The sequence below is a fragment of the Dermacentor variabilis genome, chromosome 3 (assembly GCF_050947875.1).
Source record: "Dermacentor variabilis isolate Ectoservices chromosome 3, ASM5094787v1, whole genome shotgun sequence".
Classification (NCBI taxonomy): Eukaryota; Metazoa; Arthropoda; class Arachnida; order Ixodida; family Ixodidae; genus Dermacentor; species Dermacentor variabilis.
In genome coordinates, this window is record NC_134570.1 from 189,252,670 (window position 1) to 189,265,227 (window position 12,558).

The following is a 12,558-nucleotide window of genomic DNA, read 5'->3' on the forward strand; positions in this document are numbered from 1 at the left end:
ACCTTTGCCCATCAGTGGGTCATCACAAATTGGCGTCCGCGACAGGACAAAGCCGTTCGTTTGGATCCTTCTTCGAGAGGTTAGGAACTATGGCTAACACAAGAGACTTGTAAGCCTTAGCCGAACGCATGGGCCTAGAAGATGCAGAGTTGAGGGCATGGCTGAACGAGCAGGAAGCGCGTGCGCGAGAAGAACGGGCAGCGGAACGGGAGGCGAAAAAGCAGGAGCTTATATTAGAGGAGAGAAACTTACAGTTACGACTTAAAGTCGCGGAAGCTGAGGGCAATCGTGGCGAGACGAGCCAACGGCAGCTAGAATTGGAGGAGCGAACGCTTCAGTTGCGCCTCCAAATGGCGGCAATGGACGCTACAAGGACAGCTGACCGAGGACCAGGAGGGAGTGCCCCATTCAGCGTGAATCCTCACAGTTTGATGCCGGGATTCAACGAAAGCCGGGACGACTTGGACGCCTATTTAAAAAGGTTTGAAAGCGTCGCCACCGGACAAGAATGGCCGAGAGACAAATGGGCCACAGCTCTAAGTTTATGCTTGAGCGGAGAACCTCTGAAAGTCTTTCGACGTTTGTCTCCAGAAGACTCCCTCGACTACGATAAAGCCAAGTTGGCGTTGCTCCAGCGTTTTCGGCTTACGGCGGAAGGCTACCGGGAGAAGTTCCGACAGAGCAAACCCCAAGATGGCGAAACTGGAAAGCAGTACGCAACTAGGCTACTGAGTTTCTTTGATCGGCGGGTGGAAATGTCCAAAACCGAAAAAGAGTATGTGGCACTTCGCAACCTAGTGGTGACGGAACAGTTTCTGAACAACTGCCATCATCGGTTAGGACTCTTCCTGCGCGAGAAGAGCTACCGCCATCTAGCTGACATGGCCGAAGCTGCCGATAATTTCCTAGAGGCTCAGAGGCAGCCCAATCTGTTAGTGTTCCGGCAGAAATCGGAAGGCAGTAACCCTACGGAGAAAACCGGAAGCCCATCTGAGAGAGTTCCAATGCGATGCTTCGTATGTGGAAAACTGGGTCACGGGGCGTCTGACTGCCGATCTAAGCAGAGGCAACAGTTCTGCGGGTATTGCCGTAAGCCCGGGCATGATGTCAAAACCTGCACCAAGAAAAATGATCCCCCAAGGACGTCTTGCCTATTGTCCACAGAAGAGCGCCTGGAAGAGTCAAGCGCAGTAGTCGTTGAACAAGACGTAGTTAGCACGGTGAAGACTCCCACGAGGAATGTGGCACGAAAGATGCCAGTGCTAAAGGGCTTCGTCTTCGGACAGACCGTGTCAGTCTTGCGAGATACGGGGAGTAACACGCTGGTCGTGCGTCGTTCCCTCGTACCAGACAAGGCTTTAACAGGTAACACCGCCAAGCTGGTCCTGGCGGATGGCAGCAGCATTGAAATTCCCGAGGCCAAGGTTGAAATTAATTCACCTTATTTTTCTGGTACAGCGATTGCAAAGTGTATGACAGCTCCTCTATACGATGTTATTGTCGGAAATGTACCAGGCTCACGAGAACCTCATGATCCAGATAAAACCTGGACAAAAAGACCGAGGAAGCCCATCGCAGATAGTATAGCAAGCCCGAAAAAAACCAAGGGAGAAGAACATTCCCCGGATGCTTGGCTGGTCGGCATCAAGGGCCGAGACCAACAGCCGAAAACATCCACTATCAATATCAGCGCCTTGAAAATAACCAGGCAGGACCTTACCACGGCCCAGAACGAAGATAAGACCTTAAAGTCTTGCAGGAACAAAGTGGGTCAAGCGTTCCGAGGCAAAAGATTGGCATCCTACTCATTCGAAGTAGTAAAGGAAGTGCTGTATCGTCATTACCGGCTACCCTCGGGCAAAATGACTGAACAAGTGGTAGTACCACAAAGATTACGCCGCCAAGTGCTCGCTTTGGCACACGAAAACCTTAGGTCAGGGCACCAAGGACTTAAGAGAACAACTGATCGGGTTCTGGAATCTTTCTACTGGCCAGGAGTCCAAGAAGCAGTGAGAAGATACGTACGCTCTTGTGACACTTGCCAGCGAACGTACCATAAGAGCAAGATACGCCAGCTGAAAGTTGGTGACCGTGCCCTTATCCTGCTTCCAACGACGACCAAAAAACTGTCGATGCACTGGAAGGGGCCTTTCTTGGTCACAGGAAAGAAAAGCAACTATGATTACTGGCTGGACTTGGGACACACCACAAAACTGTTCCATATTAACATGCTGAAGCGTTATGAAGAGCGTGAACCCGAAAGTTCCCCACCGTCAGCATCATGCATCGTGATGGAGGAGGGCGAGACGGACACCCCTATACCTACCTGCACAACAAGTGAGGGCCCGGGTACAGAAGCAATTAAGCTTGGCGATGATCTTCAAGAAGGTCAACGTGCGGAACGTCGTGGGGCGGACTACATGAGTAGAATACAGGGGAAACTACAACCCTGCGCCTCTAGAGGTTATTGTTACCGTTGCAAGGTTATGTCATCGCAATGCCCTGCTGTTAGTGTTTGATACTAGTTTCTTGGTTTTTTTTCCCTTGGTGTGCTTTATTTGAATGTGTTTTCCTTTAATGTCTTATCTGCGTGCTCAGTGAACTGTGCATTGAAACATTACAGTGCGTTCTTGTGAACGGACAATGACTGTACTGTTGTGAACTATGTCGTGCACTGAGCGGCAGTTTTCTTCAGAAAAACTTGTGAAAAAAGGGGCTTATATGTGATGTGTGGTGCGCGACGTGGTGCGGGGCTCGGGACGGTCGAGAGCAGACGACGCTGAGTGCACGCACGCCGAGCTGGAAGGAGGAAAAACGACGACGCCGAAGAGCGCCCGGCACGTGAACGCGCGGCGCAGGAAAGACAACAAAAGAAAAAAAAACAACCAATTAGAATAGACCACGGGGCGTCGGGCAGCCAATCTGAGAATGCCAAATCGGCCAGACCACAAGAAAAAGCGTGGTGCGCCGGCAGAAGGGGGCGACACGCAAGAGAACACGCAGGGAGACGCCGGGGAGACGCCAGGAGAGTCCCAGGAAACGACGGCAGGAGGAGGTCAACCACCGGAGCGGGCGTTGAAGACGGGCCGTCGGGTTCCGGACCCGAGCCCACCAGGACTTCACCCGCCCGGGGCCTCCTGCCAACCTGTTCCTGTGCGTCGCCCGTCTACCTGAGCGTGCCGTCAGCTCCTCGAGGCCGGTGAGCTTCTGCGCCAGTGGGCAAGACGAGAACAGTCGGGCTTCGGGCCCGAGTCCTACGCCAGCTGCCCGGCCAGAACGCCACCCCCGTCTGCCGTGCCGCCTGCTGCCCGAGGCCGGCGTTCGAGCTTCCGTGCCCGTGGGCGAGAGGGGAGCAGTCGGGCTACGGGCCCGAGCTCTCTGCCCGGCCAGAACGCCGCCGCCGTCCACTCCTGCCACCCAGCCGCCAGCGTTACCTCGCCTCGCCAGAGCTGGCGCGCTCCCGGCGCCCGGTCAGTCAGCTTACGCCGCGACCTTTGGTGAGACCGGCGCCACTCCTTCTTCCAGCTTGTCGCCGCGTTGCCGCGTCGAGACTGCGACGCGTCCCCGCCCTCGTGGCAAGCCCGGGCTCGCGCCCTCGTTAACCTCGTGCAAGCCCTATAAGTACGGACCCACACCTGGACCCACACCTGGACCACACCTGGACCACACCTGGACCCACTCCGGACCCACACCTGCTGGCAACAGCTCACGTGGACCTGACAATGCGCATCGGGCGCCACCTGCAATTCCGCCAGTGCGCAGCTGCGACGTCAACGTCATCACGTCTGGAAAGGATAAGACCAAGCATCGAACAGTATCTCTCCAGTGGGCACGGAGGCACGATGAGTGGAAGAACCAAAGGCTTAGGCACCTCTTTTTTCGTCCTGCAGTTCGTCGTTGTCTTCGCGGCCGGCGCATCGGTGGTTGGCCTTCGGGATAACCTTCCACCCTTGGACGGAATTTGTGATGCCGCCTCTGCTCCGGACCCACACCTGCTGGCAACAGCTCACGTGGACCTGACAGTGCGCATCGGGCGCCACCTGCAATTCCGCCAGTGCGCAGCTGCGACGTCAACGTCATCACGTCTGGAAAGGATAAGACCAAGCATCGAACAGTATCTCTCCAGTGGGCACGGAGGCACGATGAGTGGAAGAACCAAAGGCTTACGCACCTCTTTTTTCGTCCTGCAGGTTAGTTGCCTTTCTAAATTACCTTGTCGTAGCTTCAGATCAGATGATCCATTCGCTATCGTGCTTCCGTGCCCTGAAGCCGTCCTATTGCCTTTTTGCTCCTTGCTGCTTCTTCTTTGTGGGGATGTTGAAAGCAACCCTGGCCCCGATAATCTTGCAGAAGTCCTGAAAACGATGAAAGACTTGAATGAGCGCACAAAGAGAATTGAATCCGTGCAAAAAACAATATTGGAAACAGTAGCTGAAGTAAAGCAACAGCAGCAGTCTGTTTCCGAAGCGATGTCCGAAATAAAGGACAGACTAGCGAAAGTCGAAACTCAAACTTCTGTTTTCGAGCAGTGCCAAAAAGATATGAAAGAATTGCATGCCACGGTAGAGCGCCTCAAAGAAGACACGAGTGCGTTTCACTCACGTCTTGATGACGCAGAAGATCGATCTCGCAGAAATAATCTGATCTTTTATGGTATCCCGGACACCGCAGACGAAACTTCATCAGAATCGGAAAATAAGATACTAAACCTGCTGACTAATACGTTGAAGGTTAACATAACCGGTTCTGGCATATGCCGGGCGCACAGAATTGGTCGTTTTGATTCAGCGAAAACTCGACCATTAATAACTAAATTTGAAACCTATAAAACCAGGGAGCTAGTCTCTTCAAAGCGGGGTTTGTTAAAAAAACACTGACACAGCAATGAGTGAAGATTTCTGCCAAGCCACTCGTAACATAAGGAAAAAATTAATAGAATATGGCAAATCGAAAAACACGCTTTTCAAGCTAAGATATAAAAAAACTAATGTTGGATGGGAAATGCTACGCATATGACGAAGCCAGTGAAAGTATTTATGAAATGCGCAGAACGCATACACCTGGTACAACTCTTCGTTCTGGCCGTAAGTTACAGCCAAGTTAGGGCCATCCGAGGGGAGGTGCCTTAAAAGATTGCGGGTGTTCAGTTCTTTTTACTAACATTCGTAGTTTTTTTTCCTAAGAAAGACGAATTATGTGCTGTTATTAACGACTGTAATGCTGACATCATTGTACTCACAGAAACATGGTTAAATAGTAAAATAACAAACCCCGAACTGTTTCAGTGCGAGTACCAATACGTTGTTTACCGAAGTGACCGAACTGGTAGAATTGGTGGTGGCGTTCTGCTCGCCGTTAAAGAATGTATTAATTGTTTTTTTGTGACCATTGATACCAATTTAGAGCTAATTTGGTGCTGTATAACTATTAGTTTTAAAAAAATAATACTAGGTGTGTGGTACCGATCCCCATCAAGCGACTCATCCTTTTGCGATGACTTATATGATTGTTTAAATAAGATTACCATGCGTTTCCCCGGAACTGAAATTATACTCTTAGGCGATTTTAATTTTCCTAACATTGTGTGGTCACATGTCAATCCCTTTTCTAATCCTTCGTCGGCCGAGGCCAATCGGTTCATTTCCATTTGCCCTGACTTCGGCTTATCGCAGATCGTCAGACTTCCAACACGTGTAGCACATAACACATCATCACTCCTGGACCTCATTCTAACGTCATCGCCCGATAACTTTTCTGCGGTGACACACATGCCCGGACTGAGCGATCATGACATCTTGCATTTTACACTTACAACAACACAACAAAAAACATACCGACAGCGGAAAAAGTTCCGAGATTATAAAAAAGCTAACTATCAAGCCATCAACAGAGAACTATGCATATTTCTAGACACTTTCCTACCACTTTATCTGCAACGCTCCATAGAAACTAACTGGTCTATCTTCAAAAATAAAATAAGTGAGCTTATCACCAAACACGTACCCCTTCGATACGTCTATGCTAACAATAAAGCACCATGGTACAGCACATATCTTAATCGGTTATCGAACAGGAAAAAACGTTTATTCCGTACAGCGAAACATTCCTCAAAACAGACACATTGGCTAGCATATAAACACGCAGCAATTTCATATATTAAAGCCCTAAGGTCAGCCAAATTTTCATTCCTTAATTGTACACTTCCAAATTTATTGAAGACTAATCCAAAACGCTTCTGGGAAGCCATACGAGGAAACAACCATAAAACTGGAATCTCATTGCTAACAACTTCTGGGGACCCAGTACCTGACCTATTGTGTTCTACCGTGCTTACCAATACCTTCACTCAGTCATTCTCATCACCTCAGACCCCTGATCCGATGCCCGAGATAAAATCAACTAACTACCATTTCATGGATCCCATCGCTTTCGACGCAACTGGTATCAAAGCCACAGTACAAAACTTAAAACCTAAAGCATCATGTGGGGTAGATGAAATTAACACTATATTCTTACAAAACACAGCGGAATACTGTTCAATCCTACTAGAATGCATTTACTCACAATCTTACAACTCTGGCACCTTACCGTATGATTGGAAAATTGGCAAAGTAATCCCCATTCACAAAACCGGACCAACCCATGATCCACACAACTACAGACCTATTTCACTTACATCTGTACCGTGCAAAGTTATGGAGCATATAATATACACATATCTGGTTAATTTTCTTGAAAATAACTTCTTCACAGTTATGCAGCATGGATTCCGTAAAAACTTCTCTTGTGATACTCAGCTTATCCTCTTCACTAATGCCCTACATGCCAATTTAGATTCTGGTTTTTTAACAGATTGTATATTTCTCGACTTCTCTAAAGCATTTGACAAAGTGAACCATGCATTGCTTCTTCATAAATTAGGCGTTCTAAACATCGACCCCTCCGTAATTAATTGGATTCGCGCGTTTCTGACATCACGTGTTCAATATGTAACCACTAATGACGCTAACTCACCTTTAGCCCCAGTTGACTCCGGCGTCCCGCAAGGGTCTGTGCTCGGTCCTTTATTATTCCTAATTTATATTAATGACTTGCCCACTCACGTTTCCTCGAACATTTGTCTTTTTGCGGATGACTGCGTCTTGTATCGTAAAATAACTAATTCTTCAGATATTCTACTAATTCAGGAGGATCTCAATAACATAAATGAGTGGTGTCGTACATGGCGCATGGAATTAAACATTAGAAAGTGTAAGACTATGAGGATTTCTCGTACTAACGTCATCTGCCCCACCTATACGCTAAATAACATCCCACTAGAATGTGTAACGTCATATCGATACTTGGGGGTTCACATTGCCAGCAATCTATCCTGGAAAACTCACATTGATCACATAACATCTAAGGCCACTCGCACGCTGGGATACTTTCGTCGAAAATTTTCTCAAGCACCATCATCACTAAAACTCTTATTGTACACAACTTACATTCGCCCACAACTAGAGTACGCGTCATCAGTATGGGACCCCGGTCATGACACCCTCATACACTCTCTAGAGGCAATACAGAATCGATCAGCCCGTTTCATTCTCACCAACTACCAAAGAACTGCGAGTGTCACTAACATGAAAGCTCTCCTTCACCTCCCGCTGTTATCAACCCGTAGAAAACTATCTCGCATATGTCTTTTCCATAAAATCTACTACCATAACACATATTTACGCTCTATCTTTGTCCAACCACCACCATACATTTCATCTCGCATAGACCACCGCCAAAAGGTAAACATTCCGCACTGCAACACCGTCGGCTTTTCATACTCATTTCTTCCCCAAACGAGCAAAGATTGGAATAACTTACCCGCATTACTTACAAGCATTATTGACACCAATAACTTTATAAGCACACTTCAAAGCTTCATGTTATAAATAATTGTTGCGTTTGCTTGTTCTGTATAATAACTGCTTTTATGCCATTGTTTTACATTATTGCTTGTATTTTTATATCTTATGTTCTTTCCTTTCTTTATTTTGTTCCGCCATGTATTTTTGCCACGCTCACAAGTTTCTATTTACCATTCTTGTTTTGTATACGATGTTTTTTGCCATGTTGTTTGCCTTCCCTCCTTATTTTGTGATTGCCTCTGTATTTACTTACTTTGCCCCTCCCCTCTTCAATGTACAACCGTACCTTGAGGGTATGATAAATAAATAAATAAATAAATAAATAAATAAGTATGTCACTTACCGCAATGTTTTCTTGAGTTTATTTTATGCATGCTTTCTGTTTCTTTCTATTTACTTCTTGCCTTTTCTGTTTGATTAAAAGTCTTTGTGTGTGCGTCCAAACCAACGGCTTCGTCCTCAATTGGGTTCTCGGAGGCTCCGCCTAAGAGAACCAACCGAACCATTGAGAACACGAACCTTTGCCCATCAGTGGGTCATCACAATGATAATATACAGATGATGAAGTGCACGCTAAATGCCCCCACTATACATACATACATACATACATATATATATATATATATATATATATATATATATATATATATATATATATATATATATATATATATATATATATATATATATTATCGGTACTACCGGTAACCCCTATTTTTGGGCCACGACTGGAAATACTGGTTTCACTAGTTTTAAAACATAAAAGCGCAGTGAAGCAAGATCTGCAGTCGAGATTCCATGCACACTCGAGCTCTCGCAACGGCGACCTACAGTCACTGTATCAAAATATCTGAGCTCATTGAGACCCTATCATGAGAAGAAACCTTACAGAAGTTTAAAACCGGAATGGAGCCCACACGACAGGTTATACCAAATCCTGACTGGGAGCTTACCACTGTAGCAGGGAAGAAAATTTTACAACCATGGTATTTTACCCAGCGCTGACATGTGGCGTAGGAACTTATGGATTAACAAATAAGCTCGATAAAAAGTTCACCATGCAAAGAGCGAACTCTAATGACGAAGGTAGTACCAGCGTTGCTGTGGCTGCATGGCTCCTGAAGTGCGGAAGACAAAGACCAAAGTGTCGTTGTCGCAGGACCCGACGTAATTCCCGTTAACCATAAATAAAGCTCGTAGCATTTGGTGGAGATGCGAGGTAACTTAACGCCTCGTGTTGGGATTCCGGAGCCCCACTCTGCTCACGGCTACCGTTAAGACCTTGCAAAACGACGCCGGTGAACGACCCACTTCGTCAACTGGACCAATCGCTTACAGTGTTGTTCGTAAACGAAACCCAGCTTTTTTCAGTAGCCCCGCTAATACTTACGTCCACGACTGGCTTTCGTCGTACGAACGCATGAGCAACCACAACAAACTGGACGATCCGACAAAGCTCACCAACGTTATTTTTATCTTGCGGATGTCCCCAACCTCTGGTTTCGAAACCTTGAGGCCACTGTTGCGGCATGGAATGACTTTCAGACTGCTTGCGTGGCGGTATTTGGTCACCCGACCCTGCGAAAACTTCGCGCCGAACAACGCCTCTACCAACGATCACAACAGCCGGGCGAGATCTCTGCAACCGAGTAAGCTCAACGATGACTGAGGAAGATAAGAGTAAACAACTCTTCAAAGGAATTGAAGACGACGCTTTTCAAATGCTCCTGGCGAGGAATCCTGCTACCATTGGAGCCATAGTTACCTGCTGCTAAAATTCTGACGAATTACGCCAGAGGCGAGCGCTCGCTCGCATAACTGTTCCTCATGTCCCTCCCTCGTCCAGTTTGGCGACTGCTCCCGCACAGACTGATGGCGAGTCTATGCTGCCCCAGCTCAAAGCCTTCATTCGTGAAAACAAGGCGCGCCAGCTCTGCGTGCTCGCTCTCACCCAGCAGCTTTTTCAACATTTGCCCTCGGCCATGTAGAAGGCCATCCGCGAGCAGATTGCAGAAGCTTTTCCGCTAAGCCAACAGCATGCCGAAATTGCCGCACCGCTGACGTACGCTCAACTTCTGCCGCGTCCTAGACCAACGACACTCCAATACCCGACGCCGTCCCCGCGTCCAATGCTTCTCCCTGTGCCTTAATTTCCCCCGAAGTACTTCAGGCCACAAGCTTCTTCGCGCACGCAGCACAATCGACCGATATGCTTCTCCTATGGTCTGACGGGACATGTGGCGTGCTTTTGTCGCCACCGCCTGCCATGTCTGGACCTTCTTCGTTGATCTACACGTACCTGAAGCCCACCAGTGTGCTGATTCGAACCCGTCGCCGAACTTCTGGACTGGTCGTCAGAATTTCAGCAGCCGTCGTTCAGTATCACTGCGTCGTGGTTCGATATCGCCGATGTATCGTCGCCCGCCTTCTAAAGAGGGAAACTTTTTGCAACAATACCTTGATTTGGGGGAGTTGGTTCAGCTTGACATTTTTCATGAAAAGCGCTAAAGACGAAGACGAAGTCGAAGGAACACATACTCAAAGGCCAGTCGTTGTTGTTGTTGTTGTTGTCCTGAGTGGCCGTGGCACGTACCCACAGTGGGGGATTGGCCAAGAATCGGGTGGTTTCATTGGTTATGGTATGGTATGGTATGAATAACTTTATTTAGGTCCTGAGGGATTAGGGGCATAAAAATAATAATGATAACAAGGGAGTTAACAATTTGATCGTGTGAGCTTAAATGTAAACGTTTTGTGTTTGGAGAAAAAAGGAAATAATCAGATGAGAAGCGGGTATAAAATAATAATAATAGTAATAATAATAACAATAATAATAGTAATAGATAAGAAATAAAAGAAAGCTATGACTGGGAGGGAGAAGGATCAATCTAACATGGAAATCGATTGGTTTAAATTAGGTAATTTTGGATCGCCAAGCAAACGTTTATGTGGCTGAACCCAACATGTATGTATGTGTTCCTTCGACTTCCTCTTCGTCTTCGGCCCTTTTTTATGAAAAGGTAAGCTAACTGCTGCTGCTTCGGAGGCAAGAACTGCACGCTTGTCGAAATGCGCAAGACCTCTGCTATCGCCGCAAAACATTATAGAAACACAAGTTGAAGGAGTAGCTACATTCGCGCTTGTCAACACGGGTGCTGCTACTTCCGCACTACGTGAGAGCTTTTATTTATTTATTTATTTATTTATTTACAACTACCCCTATCTCACTTAGAGACAGCATATGTGGGTTACATAACTTATGAACACAATATGTCCACCAACATGGTTAGGCGGTTCTTTTTTATAGTGATTAGTCGGCAATGAACGCAGAGGACCATCATTGTTATTCCATAATTCAACGGCGTGTGGTAACAAAGAAAACTTATAGCAATCTATTATGGGAACGAAGGGATCTATGTTTATTGGGTGAGTACGCCGGGTTACTCGCGCATTAGGCGTGATTAGCGAGATAGGCGCTTCAATGTTAGTCGATTCATGTATGATTTTGTGCAGCAGGATTAGACGGTTACACGTGCGGCGAAACGACAATGGGTCCAGTGATAAAGCGTGTGCGTGGGATGACGGTAAAACATACGGTCGTAACGGCCATAAATAAATCTAACAGTTTTTATCTGAATGGATTCTAATTTGGAAATATCGTTTATGCGATAAGGCCACCACACTACCGAAGCACACTCCAAAACAGGTCTAATTGCTTGCACTCTTTTGTGCCGTGTTTTAAAGTTCATTTTAGGCACCCTAATTTTCGCACCGCTTAGAGCAGGCGATATTGATGTGATTATGCCAAGTAAGGTTAGTTGTGATAGTGAGTCCAAGGTATTTGAACTCGTTAACTTCGTTAATACTATATCCTTGTGTGCTGTACGTAAATTTTAGGGGCTGTTTCTTATCAGTAAAAGACATTGCCACAGTTTTGCTGAAGTTAATGCTCATCTGCCATGTGTTACTCCAGTCTGAAAACGATGGAAATACGTTATTAAGCACTTCTTCATCACGAAGAGTACGAATGTTAGAGTAGATCACACAATCGTCTGCGCAGAGACGTATTTTCACTTGTGTTTCTGGCTACTTCAATAATGTCGTTACATATATGATGAATAAGAGTGGCCCGAGAATTGAGCCCTGCGGCACCCCTGACTTGACCTGAGCTATAGAAAAGGTTTTGTAATTCAAAGTGACGAACTGGAATCTGAGGTGTAGGTAATCGGATATACAGTCAATTAGTTTGTTACCAGGAACGATTGCAGCAAGATTTAGAAGCAATATTTTATAGCTTACCGTGTCAAATGCTTTTGAGTAGTCGATAAAGATGGCATCAAGCCGACCGTGGTTATTTAGTGATGTGGATATGTCATCCGTGAACTCAAATAATTGCGTTGTTATAGAAAATCTTGCTCAAAAACCATGCTCCTGTGGGGACAGAAAGTTATTTGCCGATAAATATTGAATGATGTACTTAAGGATGATGTGCTCGAGAAGTTTGCAACACATGGGCAGCAACGATATAGGCTGTAGTTAGTGATTAGCTGATTGCTGCCAGATTTGAAGACGGGAATAATGTTAGGTTGTTTCTAAACGCGAGGAACTGTCGGCATCTCAAGATATTTGTTAAATAGAACTGTCAAGTACCGGG

At 46.5% G+C, this 12,558-nt stretch overlaps 1 protein-coding gene across 1 annotated transcript; it reads left to right on the forward strand.

The window, feature by feature from the left end:
• Nucleotides 1–359: 359 nt before the first annotated feature.
• On the forward strand, nucleotides 360–2,013 carry LOC142574958 (uncharacterized). Its single transcript, XM_075683939.1, has 2 exons — nucleotides 360–1,452; nucleotides 1,934–2,013. The coding sequence occupies exons 1-2, from the start codon at nucleotides 360–362 to the stop codon at nucleotides 2,011–2,013; spliced, it is 1,173 nt and encodes a 390-aa protein (XP_075540054.1).
• The last annotated feature ends 10,545 nt before the right edge of the window (nucleotides 2,014–12,558 follow it).